We start from the raw sequence: 16,139 nt of genomic DNA, 5'->3' as shown, positions 1-16,139 counted from the left end.
ATGGCTGCTGTTGAGACCAGCATCATTCTCTCAAGAGAGAAAGAAAGAAACCTGGAAATTTTGATGTTTCAGGTATGGCAAGGAGAAGGGTTATGAGACTTCATAACAAACCTATATTAGTAACCAGTGGTAAAGATGACCAAAAATATTAATAATGATTTATTATTAATGGCAGTAAAATATTTATATAGCTGACACTCAAAAGAATATGACTTATATAGCAGTATCAACTGTTCTTGGGAGTAGTGATGAATGGAATAAGACAGGTGATGATGCCACACTTAAGAATAGAAAGATCAGTAGACTGATGTGGAGGCACTTACGTGGCACCAATAAAGCACTGAGATGACACGTGTGCGGCAACACATGGAAGAGGCTGTTGTGCACAGGAATGCTGTGAGCTAAAGGAACATGTGAGTGTGGGACTGACCGAGCTAGGGAGCAGCTGGATGAAGAAGAGGTAGGGAGGAGTTGAAGGCAGCACAAGGAGAGGTCCTTTTCAGAATAAATTGGGTGGAGTAGGACCATGGAGAGGCAGCAGCTGATTCAACAGCACACATGGTTGCACCGGCATTCAGTACAGTGGAACTGTGTCTACAGGTTCACGAGGATTTGTATGTAACCGCGACAGGGATCCAATAACAGCCCCCATGTGAGCAGTGCCACCAACTTCCCCGTTATCGCCTTCCTAATTCATCAACAACAGCTACAGCTCAATCAAACCCTAGCAGAAGCTGAAGACAAAACAAAAGAAGGAAATAAAGTTCATCGTTCGGAATCAGTATTATGTCTGAGGATGGATGGTGGTGGTGAACAGAAGAGAAAGCATGACAAGCAGAAATGAGAGAGAGAGAGAGAGAGAGAGAGAGAGAGAGAGTTTGGGGAGTCGTGGAGCCAACGGAGCTCTTGAACGTAACTGTAAAAACGGTTCAACAACGGGCACAGGGAACGACCAAAGCTCGATTAGCAGGGAAGAATTGTTCATGGCCAACGGCAGCAGATAAGAGAAGGTAAAAGGAAGATAAAGAGAAGAGAGGATTTGGGGAGTGTTAGGTCGAGTTGTGATGTCAATCCATCACATTGTTCCTCCTCTTTGTTTTGTCTTGGAGTTCCTTGAGTTTTAACTTCCTTTCAACCCAGCGGTCTGCCCCACTCCAATGTAATGATGCACTTTCTCTCTTCTTCCTCTTCATTATTCTTCATCTGCTCCACTTCTCTCTCTCTCGCTCTCTCTTTTTCTTTGTTTATATATAGACCTCACGAGGCTCTTCTCCTCAAGATGGAGGAATCGATCAACTCGTCATCTGTGGACGGCGCGCCCGGCTCCAAGGTTGGCTCAGCTTCTTCCGAGGAGAGTGGCTGGACCATGTACTTGGAGGACTTCATGGCATCAGAGGAGAAGCAAGAAGCGGGTGGCTTCTACTCCAGCGCTGTCAATGGGCCTTCTGCGATCTCCGATGCTGCTTCGTGTGTTGCATGGACGCCGTTGAGTCTGAAGAAGAGGAAACGGAAGGGGCTACTCGAAGATGACTCCTTGGAAGATACTGCTATCTCACCTGTTAGTAGCTCCAAGGTTATCATCTTCTTATACCATTTGTTGAAGGAATTCTTTGGTTTCAGTGACATTATCTGAATTGTCTCGTTTGTATGCATTCCTTGGAACAGGTTACTGATTTAAATTACTTGACCATGAATCCAACCAAGAAAGATGATCACAGGGAAACACCTCAGGTGATTTAGCCAGCAGCTGCTTCCTTTTCCTTGTTATTTTTGTTCTACCTTTCCTGTCAAATTCGATTACATATCCCTTTGGGTCTTCCAGGAGGGCGTTGTTGGCTCTAGGAGTAGCCAAGAACTAAATGGATTGAGTTCCACTGAGAGGAAGAATGAATGCACTGAGCAGAAGAAAAATGGGGTTTGTCTAGTCCCTTTGTCCATGTTAGTTCACTATCTAGGCTAGAGTTTTAGCTGTTGTAGTTCAAGAAGAATATGGTAGATTACCATAGAGAGGAGTTCCTCTCTGTTCCTGTATTTGTGCAGATGCATAGATCATGTGTGTGGTTTTTATAAGGGAGCTTTTGGTGTTCACATCAAAAAAAAAATATTTGCTTGTGCAGTTTTTGTGATGACCAATATTTCTTAGGACTCACTATGTACATTGCATGATCATACCCTCCCTCATCACCTTCTACTCTTCATCTCAATCCTAGTAAAAGAATTCCTGTGTGCACTGTCTTCCAGTTTCAATCCAAAGCAGAGGGGGAACTTCCCAAGCTCATGCTGGAATCCCAGTCATCTTTTGAATCCAGATGACAGCAATACTATGCTCTCAGAACCTGACATTCTTCAAGACTTTTGTGACCAAGGAGTCAATGATTCCATGCAAGTGCTTCTGTGGTCTCTTCAAAATCATTTCTCTGAATCATTAACATAAGAGATTCCAGGATTTAACTATGGAAATGACTGCCACAAAAGTCTAATGGTAGGAGTACACAAGTTGAGAACAATAGACGCTTGATTGGGGTGGTGGACTATCCACCTTGTTCACAAAGCCTCTATCCCAGTAGATGGACAGCTCTACTTTTTAGGTCTTGGCATCTACACAGGAAAAGGAGACAGTCTTCCAACCCAACCACATGCACCACTGGCTATACAATACATCAATGCTCACTATAACCTGTAGAGAGAGAGAGAGGGAGAGAGAGAGAGAGAGAGTAATAGCATCGCATACCCTCAAACAGTTTTGTGTATGAATGCTAGCTAGCATAAAGGAAGAAAGGGTGTTGAAGAATCAACATGCTGATAGATAGATAGATGGATAGATAGATAATAAACGGGGCTTTCTCAGAGTACCGCAGCAGAATTTTTTTCCTCGTTCGAAGCTAAAGCTACAGTGAGTATTTGGCGTGGTTCCTCTTCCACCCATCATCTGTCCTTTTGTCCATGAAACTTCTCATTCTTTAGGATGGCCAAACTTGTCAGAAGCTCAAGTGGCAGGGACAACCACGTGCACAAAGATCATGATACATCTCTTCTTCGTAATCTCTCGGAGCATTCCCACGTGGAATGCCGTCGACCGTACTGTGGTGCTTCCTTCTCCCATCCCTGGCTTGGCTTAGGGTGGGGACTTGCTCTGGGGTTGCACCCCCTTGAGTTGGGTAGGGACCCCTCTCTTTAAATCTCTTCTGAACTTAGATTACATGCTTTTAGTTTGCTTGATCATACATATACATGTGCATGTCTATGTAGTTTCTTATCTTCGGGACAAAGCTATCCCACTCAGCCACAACTACTGCATTTAAGATTCTGCTCCTTCAGATGATAGCTCGAGTTCTTGCTGGCGCAGGAAGGAGAGAGAGAGAGAGAGAGAGACGGTGATCTATAAAAGGAAGACTGTGTGATAAGATGAAGTATGTGATAATGTCGTATGAGAACAACATACATAATGTAAAATTGTGAGGACAATGCGGAAATAGAAACAGATAACCAGGTGGAAGACAAGAAAGGGAGACAAGGAGTGGGATCATCCAATCATCTTGTCTAGAAATAATGATTGGCATATCTATGGCTCCAAAGTTGGATTCTTCCCCACTGTACAAACTTCTTTATTTGTAGTTTTTGTTACTCCCCAAGAATAGTTCCATTCTTGAGTTCATTCTGTTTTTAAGATTGACAAGCTTTACATTATTTCAAAGAATAATTTAATGACAAAAAGATGGTTACATTTTAAGTAGTTAAAATATTAAAAATCATCCTTAGGAAATATAATTATCCTTTTTCTTTTCTTACTAAAGAAGAAGTCGTGGACTTAGTTTCAATAAGTTTTGCAAATTTAAGAATATCGAGTATTCTTTCCAATTATCCGAACCGATGGGAGTGAGTGATATCCACTATTATTAATTTGGCATTAAGTATTTTGAATCAATTGTTTGAAGGGTTAGAAGAATCCATTTTAACTCAATGATTCAAGATAAATAAGGAAAAAATAATTTTATTTATTTTGCATGAACAGTGTGCATAAAAACTTGTTTGACAACTTATTATACCTACCTAACCGGTAGGTAAAGTATTTAAGGTGTTGAGTCGGAATCTCGTCCTCTTGCCTATCATTAAAGTGTTCTAAGAGGGGCTTCGAGTGATCGATCTAAATGTGGAAGGAATTAACATTTGATTAGTACAGGAATAAGATTCGCATGTACTACTCTTCTCTGGCAACCTGAACTTTTCTTGTAAATGCTGATTCCATAAGGTGTTTGTTTTGCTTTTTATTTTGCTTTTTTCTTCTTCTTCTTCTTCTTCTTTTCCAATTCAAAACATAAAAAACCTTTTTCTGGGAGACCAAAAGACTGCATTCACCATCATATAAGCCTTCTTTTATGAGCCACTTGGGTTCCAAGGTAGACTAACCCGTGAAGCTTGGCAGAGATTCCATGCATTCCTTCCTTGCTTCCTTCAGCAACCCAAAAAGTGGAAGGAGATGACAACCATCAAGTCATAAGCTTTTTGCTCTCTCTCCATCAACATCCCTGTGCTTGTTAACTCGGCTACCCTCGACGTGCTGCTCCCTGTAAGGCATCCATCCGTAGCTCAGCTCAAATACATACACATCCAACAGCTTTCCGGCGACCATGCCCGTGTTTCACTCGCCCTGCCTCCCCACCCAAAGCCGGTCCAATCCCCACCACCGACCCCGGCTCACCGCCAGCCGGATTCGAGAAAGCCTGACGACCCGGTTCACCAAGTGTGTCTGCTCCCTTCTCCTCACCCTCCTCCTCATCGTCGGCATCGTCGTCTTCGTCCTCTGGCTCAACCTCCGTCCTCACCGACCCCATCTGCACATCGCCGAGTTCGCGGCCCCCGGCCTCGCCGACCCGGCCGGTCTGTCCGACTCGGTCATTTCATTCAACATCACGGACCGGAACCCGAACCAGAAGATCGGCATCTACTACGACGCCATGGTCGGCTCGGTCTACTACAGGGATCGGCTGGTGGGGTCCGGACAGGTGATGTTTCCGTTCTACCAACCTCCGAAGAACACGACGGCGATCACGGGGCAGATGGCGGGGGCGCGAATCGCCGCCGGGGGCACCTTGGCGGCTCAATTGGCGGGGGACGTGGCGAGGGGGCGGATCGCGCTGCGGTTCGAGCTCGGCTCGGCCATCCGGTTCAAGGTGAAGACGTGGGACACCCACCGACACCATTTGCATGTGGAGTGCGACGTGGTCGTGGGCTCCGACGGCGGTGCTCTGCCGGAGTCCAAGAACAAGAGGTGCCCCATCTACTTCATTTGAAACCACGCCATCGTTTCTTCTTTCCATGCTTCATTTCTGGTTTGCATGAGCTCTCTCGTTCTGCGATGCTGTCAATTGATTCCTTGAGACGTGGGACATCGCATCCAGAATTGGCATTACAAAGAACAACATCAATTTAATATTTCACATTTATGTAGCAGTGGATTCCCCATCCATCAAATGCAAGAGTGAACAAGTGTCGGTATTAGATACGAACAAGAAATCCAACACCCTCTTCTCCGATTTGCTGTTCAATGTGTGTTAAATTCGAACCAGCTCTGGCAAGACATTTGCTACTTCATCCATCCCTGACGTTATTTTCTTCGTATTCATCGGATTTAATTCCATCCGTACTATATGTAATTGCTAGGGATTTTTTTTAAAAAAAAATCTCATGTTTTAATTTTTTTTTTATTAGCGCTCATTTTTTCATTTATTTTCGTAGAGCGTTTTTTATTTTCTAAAAGATAATATTATCTTAACTTCCATCATTGGTCGTCACTTTCGTCTTGCTTTGCCCTCGTCCTCGCCTATGTGCTCCTTCACGAATCTTACATCTTGATGGATGTTGGTCGTAGAGGGGTCGGTTTTAGCCTTAGACTCGTTTGCTCTTGATTCCCACCATTGCCATGTCATCATGCGATGCTCGACGAATTCATGCATGACTAGATCGAACATGGTCCAACACGTAGCGAACCTTCAAAGTGCTCCGCTTCATTAATCAAATGATGATAAAGGTGACGAAGTTGATTGAGCTCTGACACAACATGAAGGATCGCTGGTGAGGTCGATAACACGAGAGCTAATATGTGGTGAGGCAGGTGACACACAGGGGCACGTAGAATGAGGGGCGAAGGTGATGATCGATGAAGCCCAAAGTATTTTTTTCTTTTAGAAAATAAAGGATAATATATGATAATAAATAAAAAAAGATATTAATCGAGAAAAAAAATAAAATGTGTTTTTTTAAGAATTTACCCTTATTACTTTATAGAAAATAACATCATGAGTAATGCAAAGTTCATTCCAATAATCATGTTGTAGAGATGCAAATGCATGTTGATCCCTCAAATATCTGTATGCTAATCTAGTGGATGATTGCCCTTTCACATCAAATTTCCATGTCCATTTATCCTGATAAGGCTAGTAGTAGAGATGTCAGGGCATTGGCTGTCTTCTGCTTGCTGTTTTAGCAGCAAAAAAATGTGATGCTGCCATTAGAGAACAGATAAAATCTTTCATAAATAACATGAAAATTTGGCAACATCATATCAGAAATGACATAATGATCCTCGAAATAACATAAAATTCTTCAAACAACTAATGGTGGTGAAGGTGGAATATTGAAGAACCCTCCAACAATGTCCAAAAGATGGATCAAAGTTTCATTAGGGCAGTAACCTCTTGAACAAAACCACAAAGATGGTGGCCACAGCCAATGCTACCAAGGAAGCTTGAATTGCATGGTCATCGTTGTAGATAGCAGTGGTCGTCTTGGTGATTGCCGAGCTGCAACTCTCGGTTGAGGTCCCCAGAAAATTCTTGACGAGATGAAACAGACTGTTCATCATCTCAGACAGCTTCGTTTTGGTGTCTTGCAAGAGGTCCAGCAACCCAGTGCGTGAGTTTTCTGAAGATGTCTCCTAGTTCATCACCACAGGCACTTCCAAATCATCGACTCCAGGGTTTTTTGCTGCCGGAGTGGGTGAGGATTCCTTAATCAGTCAGTCAATTCGACAGCATGGAAAACATCAGATTCAAGTAGACATATGCTTTACTCTTCAGGTGAGTATCACAAAACTCTTTGAACTGCTTATTGTTCATCACAGCTTCCCAGACATTTTTGTCCGATGCAATTGCAGCAACTACTTCCTGTACAAGATAGCATGCTATTAAAGTCCGAAAACAGATGGTGTAGGAAAGGGATTACAAATGCAATTGTTTGGATGGCTGCAAAGTGAAGACATTTTACATTTTTTGCATGATAATCCACATGAATTAACATATAAACTTCCTCACAGAAGATCCAGAAAAGAAATCACACCAAGATTCTACTTCACACTTGTTTGCTTGCTCAAAAGACTTTTCACGCTTTGTTGCATGCATGTTGGGGTCGAAAAACACAAAGCAAAAAGTTGCAGTAGCGATGGAACCTGAGCGGCAGGCAGTTTCGGTAACAAGGAGAGAGCCTCGATTGCAGCACTGTTTCTGAGGTGAGAATCTCTTGGCCTCTTCCTAAGAGCCAGATCTTGGGTTTCAGATTCTTCGCTGAACCTGGCAGAGGAGATTGATGTGTACGTGATAGTAATGTCAGTTGATAACACTCACTGTTACAAGATTTACCATCTTTACACTGCGCATGTATGACAGCATAACGCTTGTGTATACATGAAAGGGATTCTCCAGTGAACTCTACTTGCAGTGGCATCAGTCAGTGATCAAGAAGATGAAGTTTTTGTTGCTATATGCTGCTGTATTAATCTGATGCAAGAGAAGATAAACACGGAAACCGTGAAAACTATTACAAGCATGCAACGTGCTCACGTCTGGATAGCAGCTTTGAGATCCGACGTCGCGGCTATCGCTTCCTGGAAAGAGGGAGTTGCGTCGAACGCAAGCCACTCCTCCACCACCTCCTCGTGGAGGGCAATCGAGAGGCCTTGTTTGTTCGCCGTAGAGACCACGGCGGCGATGTTGGACGGAACGCCACGGCGGTAATTGACGAGGGAGATGGCCTTGTTGTTGGCGGTTCTCAGCGCTCTGACGGCTCCCATCTCCTCCAAAACTTGATTTCCAGTCCGGAGAGGGAGACGAACAGACGTCGTTATGCAGTATAAGAGGGTGATCATCTCCCGTACGTTACGATCCACCAATCTTGTCATCTAACGCCGTCCATCGTCATGTTGATACCATCAAAGACATTGATGCGGCACCAGCCAACCACTGAGGATTCTTGCAATCGCATCTCACATTGAGGGATGATTGAGATTTTACGCTGAATGAATGGTTGAGATATAACAAAAGAATTGTTAGTAAACCTTTACGTGGTGGTCGAGGTGTCAGCAATGTGAGATACTAAGGTGTCAGTGATCCAGTCCCCGATGTGTAAGGTTGTCTACGTGGATGCTCGGGTGGCGAGGGCGAGCGTCGGGTCAGGTCAAGTTCAAGGTGCCTTTTGGGCCAGATTCAGGTCACCCATATCTCATCTGTACTGACCCCCTATTTTTAATTCGTGGTTATCATGCATATCGTTGATTTATTCTTAGTTGTTTTCACTCCGAGTCACACATGACGAGTTCTTCGATGGCTCAACAATGAACTTTTAATTCTGTTTCCTTGACCACCTTACCTCTTCTTGGATTGGTCAGAAGTGTGCATCAGTGGTTTGGTCAAAATTAATCGAGCTACAAAACTACTACATCTTCATCATCATCAAAGCAAAGAGTTGAAATAGATAATATTATCAATCACCTTCAGAAAGCGAAAAGAAGAGTTGCATAAAACAATATCAGGCTTCAACCACTAACCGGTGACTAATTATAATGGTGACTGAGTTGAAGCACAAAGATATTGGGAGATTTTAGCTGGTTTTATTTGTTGTGTGTTTGGTGATTGTTGCTCTCTGTGAACACATGTTTGGAATTTAGGACAGTGCAAGGACCGAAGTTTTTGTTCTTTATGGGAGTCCACTTATGAGCATCGTCAACAGCTGATGCGGTGTTGAAAAGATCAATTACTTTGGGCAGCTGCAGCCACATCCCGTCGCTTTAGATTGATGAGTAGCAACTTGATGATGCCTTCAAGTTTCTTCAAGCTGCTGCAGGAGTCAGACCAGTTGCAGCGCAAAGTCTCCGGCAAGTGGGGGCATTAGGAAGAGGAAGAGGTCAGTTTGTAATCCACAGTGAATGTATTTTTAAGGTAGAAGTGATTGACGATTAGTGTTTTAATATAACTCCTACTTTGATCAAATCTTGAGAGAAAGGATCTGATCGTGTTCGTCTCAATTGGCACTGTTCTTGTAGAAATTTCTTGAAGGATATCAAACACCGATTATCCTTTTCTCTCTCTCTCTCTCTCTCTCTCTCTCTCTCTCTCTCTCTCTCTCTCATTTTCTTTTCTTTTGGGAAGAAGAAGAAGAAGACATGGTTAGAATGGTTGATCTAAAGATATGGGAATGGCTTCACATCAGAGCTGATGTAACACAACAAAGGTCCATTCATTCGAGATGCAGTCCTTGATAGGGACTGAATGGTTGATCTAAAGACGGTCGAACCTGGCGGCTCCAGCTGCAGTTCACCTTCCCTGCAACTAAATTAACATAAGAATGCATTCAACACGATGACACTGCTTTGCTTCAGTCCATGGTTGTATTTGAATCCGACTGCTACAGTAATCGCCGCGTCTCTGGACATGGCAGCTTAGCACCAATTTAGTCACTTCCAATCCACCTCTTCGTCCTCGAGAGATCATCACTAGTCCAACCATGGAAGAGGAGAAAGGCAGGCATCGCTGCTCTGTTTTCCTCGCGTTCATGATCCTGTCCACCATCACCCTTCGGGCGTCGCACGCAGCAGACACTCTTTCAGCAGGTCAATCCATCCGTGACGGCCAGACGCTGATCTCCGCCGCCCAGACGTTCGAGCTGGGATTCTTCAGCCCTCCCAACTCGAGCAATCGGTATCTGGGGATTTGGTACCAAAAGCTCTCACCTCGGACCATCATATGGGTCGGAAACAGGGAGAGGCCCATTCCGAATATATCTGGGTTCCTAACAATCGACGCACAGGGAACTCTGATGATCTTGGACAAGATTGGCACGTCTATCATGATAGCATCTAACACAGGCAGCACAAATCTCACGAGTGCTACGCTGTTAGATTCGGGTAACCTCGTTTTGAAGCAGTGGAACTCTAGCCAAGATGCGCAACCCCTGTGGCAGAGCTTCGATCATCCAACCGATACTTTTCTTCCTGGAATGAAGCTGGGGTTGGACGGCAAGAGAAACCGGCTGCTCACGTCTTGGAGGAGCTCCGATGATCCTGGGCCTGGCGACTTCTCCGCCGGGATCGACCCGAACGGTACAAAGCAGTTCTTCATGTGGTACAAGGGGGAGGTGCAATGGCAGAGCGGACTGTGGAACGGGACAAGTTTTGGACTAGTTAATCGGATGACATCAGGCCAGTACAACATCACCTACACCCCTCACTGGATCGATGGCTACTACTACTACACTTTTGGAGACAGCTCTTTGATCACGAGGGGAGTGATGGAGGTTTCAGGCCATTTCAAGCAGTTCATATGGTTGGAGAGCGAAGAGGAATGGGTTGTGTTATGGGTGCAGCCGAAGGAGCTTCCTTGTGAAGTCCGTGCAACTTGTGGAGCCAATGGGATCTGCAGCGGCAGCCACGATAACTCCACTACTTGCCGGTGCATGTATGGTTTCGTTCCCGCTTCTTATCAGCGATGGAGATCCAACGACTGGTCGGAGGGGTGCATGAGGCGGACGCCGACGACGGAGTGCGAGAGGGATGTATTCTTCGGGCTGACGAATGTGAAGCTCCCCATCTTCTCCTCAAGAGAAGGGAATCCCAGTGTGAGCCTGGAGGACTGCGAATCCAGCTGCGGCAGGGACTGTTCTTGCACTGCTTATGCTGCAGCCTCTGCGAATGGAACTGGATGCCTGTTTTGGTCTGGGGGACTGCTGGGCCTCCAGGATGGCACTCAGGATCTCTATGTCCGTCTTGCAGCTTCAGATCTTTCACAGGATTCAGGTAAGAACAAATTCTCAGAGATACTCTTCGTTTTAAGTCACCGTAGTTACTCAGATATGGATAATTGACTGCAGAAAGTAAAAGCAGTAAGCCTTTGATCATATCGATCCCTCTGGCGGCTGCAGGCACAGTTCTTCTATTTGGTATCTCGATGTGTTACTACAGGAGGAGAAGAAAGGACAAAGGTAACGGTTATCTATTCAGAATACAAGACGTAACAAGTCCGATGTGTTTTGTGCTCTGCTCAACAGGTGAGAAGGAAACGAGTCAATTGCTATCTAGCAGATCTCCTCCTTCGGCATCCTCCGTTTTGTCTTCTGATGCGATCAAGCCTGGAGAAAACAGCAAAGGCTCTGATTCTTCTTCGTTCAGCTTCAAATCCGTATCGGCGGCTACAGATCACTTCTCTGATTCAAACAAGCTAGGAGAGGGTGGATTTGGGCGAGTTTATAGGGTAACAGTTGCTGCTTATTTTTTTCCCTTGAAAGCCTGAGACTGAACACTCTGTTCACCGTAGCTTCTAACATCTAATAGGTTTCAGCAATGCTGTGGTTTCCTTTGTTCTTAATAGCTTCTAGACATAGATTTTACTGTATCAAAATCTAGAGATCTTAGCAAAGAAAATTTCATAAGTAGAGTTTCTTCAGGATGATGATCGATAAGTAGTGAAATGGGTCATGGATGCAACAGGGTCTGCTGGAGGGGCAGCAGGTAGCAGTGAAGAGGCTGGCAAGAACCTCAGGACAGGGAATCGAGGAGTTCCAGAATGAGATAACCCTTATTGCTAATCTTCAACACAAGAATGTTGTTCGCCTTCTTGGTTACTGCATCGAGAAGGAAGAGAACATATTGATATATGAGTACATGCCCAACAAAAGCTTGGATTACTACATATTTGGTTAGTCAGGAATCTCATTTAGTGGCACTCTCTGGTGTCGTGCATTTAAATGCTCATGCTCATAACATTGTATGAACAGATCGAATAAGACGATCGGAACTAAGCTGGGCTAAGCGTGTTGTGATAATTGAAGGCATTGCTCAAGGTCTTCTGTATCTTCACAAGTTCTCCAGATTCAGAGTCATTCACAGGGATCTAAAGACCAGCAACATACTGTTGGATAGTGAAATGAACCCCAAGATATCCGATTTCGGGCTGGCCAGAATCTTTGAGCAGAATGAAGACCAAGCAAACACCAAAAGAGTGGTTGGTACTTAGTAAGTGAACCTATCAATCTCCTCTTTCTTCTTCTCTCTCTCTCTCTCTCTGAAAGCCAGCAAACACTTCTTTGATCGGAACATAACTATTTGAATTCAGTGGTTATATGCCTCCCGAGTACGCAATGAATGGCATCTTCTCCACAAAATTCGACGTCTTTAGTTTCGGAGTAATAGTACTGGAGATCGTCAGTGGGAGGAGGACCGCTCGCTTTTTCGATTCCGAGAGCTCTTCGAATCTGCTTCGATACGTGAGTTGTCTTCTATGAACTTTGGCTCATGAATCTTACTGTTCTTCCTGACCTGCTGTTGCTACTCGACTCTGCAACTCTACAGAGTTGGGAGCTGTGGAGAGAAGGCAAGAGCTTGGAGTTGCTGGACAGTTCACTAGACATTCCAGAGTCCGGAGAAGAGATCTCGAGGTGCATCAACATCGCGCTTCTGTGTGCTCAAGAGAACGCAGCAGATCGACCAACCATGTCAGCTGTGGTGTCGATGCTGACGAGCGGCGCTGCGTCTCTACCAGCTCCCAGGCCTCCTGCATTTTTCCTCGTCGCAGTATCCAAGAAACGCTTCTCTTCATCCCTGGAAGGGACTTCTACAGAAAACGATGCTACTGTCACAGCCCTAACAGGTCGATAGAGGTACTCGAAACTGCATCCATCTATAATGGATTCAGAAGCTTTCTCTGTTGTGCAATGTTTCCAATAAGTGGTAAATGAGAATTTAATTCCGTTGCAGTAATTTTGTGCTACACCGGGGATGTATTGTTAGCTTTAACTCAAAGTACGGTCGAAATTATTCTATCATATCAAATTTAGAATCTTGATTCTTTCCGAAATTTATGTTACGATGCATATAAGATTAAACCGTCGATCATATCAATCAAATTACTCTTTCTAATATTTATTACTAAAATGATATTAATCAAAATCAAGGATCTTACAGTATTCTAGATTTAAAAGAAGACATTGAAATTAATATCACATGAAGTGGACGTGCCGGAGTGGTTATCGGGCATGACTAGAAATCATGTGGGCTCTGCCCGCGCAGGTTCGAATCCTGCCGTCTACGAAACATTTAGTGTCTTTTTATTATTTTTCCGCGTCGCAATAATCACATCTGCGATAATGGAAATCCATATCTAAGAGTCTGACAATTATATCTATTTAACGCATGATGTGAAATCCATCTGGGTAAGCTCAAAGGGTTGGCGCTGTCGCCCGTTGGAAAGCATGACTAACGTGTCCTTTGCTCCCCACCCCAGCCAGCATTGCCAACAGCGACATGCCAAGGAAACAAGGATGACCTTTTTGTGTGTGGTCGGTGGACTTCCACGGCGACGGTGGAAACGAAGGTCCTCCTTTTGTGCTCTGGGCGGCGGCTGGTGACGGAGCCTACGCGACGGTCAAACCACCGCGGTGAAGTGAAAGTTGTCGACGGCTTGGCATCCCAAACAAAGGTCGGCTTTCTTCTGTTCCTTCACTATGACGCCCCCATCATGTGTTGCTGATGCCAATTCAATATTTAGACTATTTCTAATTATAAATAAATAACGTCGAAACGTGTCGCGGGCGTAATCTTTATCCGATGCCACGGCCACCGTCATGGGGAAGAAATCTGAGCCGTACAGGTAGAGGGCCACGCGTCGAGGATGGACGGCTTCGATCGAACACTCGTTTAAATCTGTATCTCTCACGTGGGACACGGAAATGACGTACTCTCTCGCTGCCTAATAATTGCTAGCAGCTCATCAATGATGAGACGGGACACGCGCACGGATCTTGAAGACGCGGCATGCAAGATGGGTACGTACGTATGGACACGTGAGTCACGTCCGCAGCGCATGCTTCGTTCTCTTATCGTTTACATTTCCTTGGTAGTCTAATCTGCCAGTTGGATGTGATCCGTGGTTTCTTCATGTTAATACACGACGAAGTGATGAGGTTAATGTGCCCACGCAGACAGGTGATTAATTCCTTTCGGTAATTAACCTTCTCAAATAGTAAAGCACAGAGACAACAAGAAGCACACTCTTCCAGCATTCAACAACTAGCTATTTGTGATGTGCGGCGCATAATACCTCACTAGGTTTTTAGTGCTTATGCAACATATATTACCTTATAAATAGACCAACAGAAGTAAAACTTATACAGCATCATTATATATATATATATATAATCCGAACTAAGTTCCAGCAGATATAGGTAGAAACTGTATCACACATTGTGTCAAAATACACAGTAAAAGCATGAGAAAAATAAATCCTTTTCATGATAAGAGAAATAATAAGAAAATGGAAAAAAAAGGACTGAGAAAAGTCTTGTGCGTCATGCATTAGCATCTGGGTGCAGAACTTCGTGTCTCTTTCCGTATCTCAGCTGCTTTTGCTTTCTTATGACTCCCTCTCTCTCTCTCTCTCTCTCTGTCGCCCCTGTGAGTCTTTTGTGTTGTATCTTATTCTTCACATGCAATTGCTCACATCCAAGAGATCAGGGATTTGGTACTTCAACCGGTTGCTGCAGTAGCTCTCTCTCTCATCTTCGGTGCTGCTGTTCACGTGCGTCGACGATGAGTTCAGAGGAGTCGGGCTTGATGCAGGCGTCGAAAACACAGAAGTCAGGCTATATCCCTGGCTGCTTGTGCCGCACACATTGGAGATGTCGGCGATGAGTTGGGTGAAGGATGGGTCCAAACTTTCGTAGTTAACACCCGTTGCAGGCACGAAATCATTCTGGGATAGGTTACCCTGCATAATGATGTCCTGCCATGGATTAAAATCAGCAGATGTATGCAACTGGCCCACATTGGGTTGCATGAGCTGTGCCTCATCAGGGAATGGATCATTCGAAGGGGTGCAAGTAGGTAGCCTTTGGGATAGATGCTGTAGCTGTTGTGTCTGGAAGGAAGCCAACTGTTCTTGGAATTGGGGAGTCGGGTGTTGTTGCTCTGGGAGTCCTTGACCGAGGATGTTTGGGTTTTGGCATTGAGCAGATAGGAGGTTTTGGGCCATCATTAGGAGCTCGCTGTTCACCAGTGGCTCAAGACCTAATAACCCAGATAGATCGAACTGCGACGACGTTGGGTTGCACAAGGAGGAGGTCAGGAGAGCAGACAGGTCGAGGAGATCGAGGCGATGGGTGTGGGTCACAGGATCAATGCCCATCCTGAGAAGCCTCTTCCTGATGTGCGTATTCCAGTAGTTTTTTATCTCGTTGTCGGTTCTTCCTGGCAAGCGAGCAGCGATCGCAGACCACCTGGAAGCCACGGCAGAGTTGAAGCACATAAGCAAAAATTAATTTTCCTTGTACTTGTTACCTAAAACCAAGACACTTCGCTGTATAGCACTTACTTGTTCCCCAAAAGACTGTGTAGATGAATGATCGCCTCTTCCTCCTCAAATGAGAACCTTCCTCTTTTAATGTCCGGCCGCAGGTAGTTCGTCCACCGAAGCCGGCAACTCTTGCCACACCTTGCAAGGCCTGTCCATACACCAAGGACATGAGCGGGTTTCACAAAGGTACTCATCGCTACGACTAACTCAACTCCATACCTGCTTTCTTGGGAAGAGTCCTCCAGCTCCCTTGCCCGTGCTTCTGGATGTAGTCGATGAGCTTCTGGTCCTCCTCAGGTGTCCATGGCCCCTTCTTCAGTCCATCCTTGTCACAACAAGGCGCTCTCCCCATATCGAAGACAAGAAGAGATCTAGTGCTGTTTCGGCTGGTCTCCTCGATTGATTTGCTTCAGGAAGCGTAGGATGGGCTAACTATGAAGGATTGAGGCAGAGTTCAAAGTCTAGCTTAATCACAATGAATAGGAGATGAATCGTACTTGGGGTTATATAGAACGAAATAGCAACGAA

General features: G+C 44.9%; 4 protein-coding genes and 1 non-coding gene across 5 annotated transcripts; 4 read left to right on the top strand and 1 right to left on the bottom strand.

Moving 5' to 3' along the window:
* Positions 1-159: 159 nt before the first annotated feature.
* On the top strand, positions 160-2,076 carry LOC103989845 (vascular-related unknown protein 1-like). The gene is made up of 4 exons (XM_009408791.3): positions 160-1,159; positions 1,280-1,573; positions 1,666-1,731; positions 1,823-2,076. The coding sequence occupies exons 2-4, from the start codon at positions 1,280-1,282 to the stop codon at positions 1,958-1,960; spliced, it is 498 nt and encodes a 165-aa protein (XP_009407066.2). The 5' UTR covers positions 160-1,159; the 3' UTR covers positions 1,961-2,076.
* A 2,343-nt stretch (positions 2,077-4,419) lies between these two features.
* On the top strand, positions 4,420-5,546 carry LOC135613779 (NDR1/HIN1-like protein 26). The gene has a single exon (XM_065110818.1). It carries the CDS (start codon positions 4,629-4,631, stop codon positions 5,289-5,291), a length of 663 nt encoding a protein of 220 aa, XP_064966890.1. The 5' UTR covers positions 4,420-4,628; the 3' UTR covers positions 5,292-5,546.
* Positions 5,547-8,880: 3,334 nt separating this feature from the next.
* On the top strand, positions 8,881-13,074 carry LOC135615588 (receptor-like serine/threonine-protein kinase SD1-8). The gene is made up of 7 exons (XM_065114307.1): positions 8,881-11,062; positions 11,137-11,247; positions 11,314-11,516; positions 11,753-11,960; positions 12,040-12,277; positions 12,378-12,528; positions 12,614-13,074. The coding sequence occupies exons 1-7, from the start codon at positions 9,775-9,777 to the stop codon at positions 12,917-12,919; spliced, it is 2,505 nt and encodes an 834-aa protein (XP_064970379.1). The 5' UTR covers positions 8,881-9,774; the 3' UTR covers positions 12,920-13,074.
* Positions 13,075-13,269: 195 nt separating this feature from the next.
* Positions 13,270-13,351, top strand: TRNAS-AGA (transfer RNA serine (anticodon AGA)). Its single transcript has one exon. It is a non-coding gene; the product is annotated as a tRNA-Ser (tRNA).
* Positions 13,352-14,419: 1,068 nt separating this feature from the next.
* On the bottom strand, positions 14,420-16,103 carry LOC103989392 (transcription factor MYB102). The gene is made up of 3 exons (XM_009408219.3): positions 15,831-16,103; positions 15,630-15,759; positions 14,420-15,534 (listed from the first exon to the last, which is right to left on the bottom strand). The coding sequence occupies exons 1-3, from the start codon at positions 15,961-15,963 to the stop codon at positions 14,742-14,744; spliced, it is 1,056 nt and encodes a 351-aa protein (XP_009406494.2). The 5' UTR covers positions 15,964-16,103; the 3' UTR covers positions 14,420-14,741.
* Between the last annotated feature and the right edge of the window lie 36 nt (positions 16,104-16,139).

This window comes from Musa acuminata, chromosome BXJ2-6 (genome assembly GCF_036884655.1).
Source record: "Musa acuminata AAA Group cultivar baxijiao chromosome BXJ2-6, Cavendish_Baxijiao_AAA, whole genome shotgun sequence".
In the NCBI taxonomy this organism is placed as follows: domain Eukaryota; kingdom Viridiplantae; phylum Streptophyta; class Magnoliopsida; order Zingiberales; family Musaceae; genus Musa; species Musa acuminata.
Note: the sequence above shows the minus strand (reverse complement) of the source record. Positions and strands in the feature narration are given on the sequence as shown.

Coding starts and splice junctions, on each gene's coding strand:
- LOC103989392 (XM_009408219.3), bottom strand. CDS start 15,963: ATGGGGAGAGCGCCTTGTTGTGACAAGGATGGACTGAAGAAGGGGCCA. Junction 15,760..15,830: donor GACTCTTCCCAAGAAAGCAG/GTATGGAGTTGA, acceptor GTGTATGGACAG/GCCTTGCAAGGTGTGGCAAG. Junction 15,535..15,629: donor CACAGTCTTTTGGGGAACAA/GTAAGTGCTATA, acceptor CGTGGCTTCCAG/GTGGTCTGCGATCGCTGCTC.
- LOC103989845 (XM_009408791.3), top strand. CDS start 1,280: ATGGAGGAATCGATCAACTCGTCATCTGTGGACGGCGCGCCCGGCTCC. Junction 1,574..1,665: donor CACCTGTTAGTAGCTCCAAG/GTTATCATCTTC, acceptor TCCTTGGAACAG/GTTACTGATTTAAATTACTT. Junction 1,732..1,822: donor ATCACAGGGAAACACCTCAG/GTGATTTAGCCA, acceptor TGGGTCTTCCAG/GAGGGCGTTGTTGGCTCTAG.
- LOC135615588 (XM_065114307.1), top strand. CDS start 9,775: ATGGAAGAGGAGAAAGGCAGGCATCGCTGCTCTGTTTTCCTCGCGTTC. Junction 11,248..11,313: donor GAGGAGAAGAAAGGACAAAG/GTAACGGTTATC, acceptor TCTGCTCAACAG/GTGAGAAGGAAACGAGTCAA. Junction 11,517..11,752: donor GATTTGGGCGAGTTTATAGG/GTAACAGTTGCT, acceptor TGGATGCAACAG/GGTCTGCTGGAGGGGCAGCA.
- LOC135613779 (XM_065110818.1), top strand. CDS start 4,629: ATGCCCGTGTTTCACTCGCCCTGCCTCCCCACCCAAAGCCGGTCCAAT.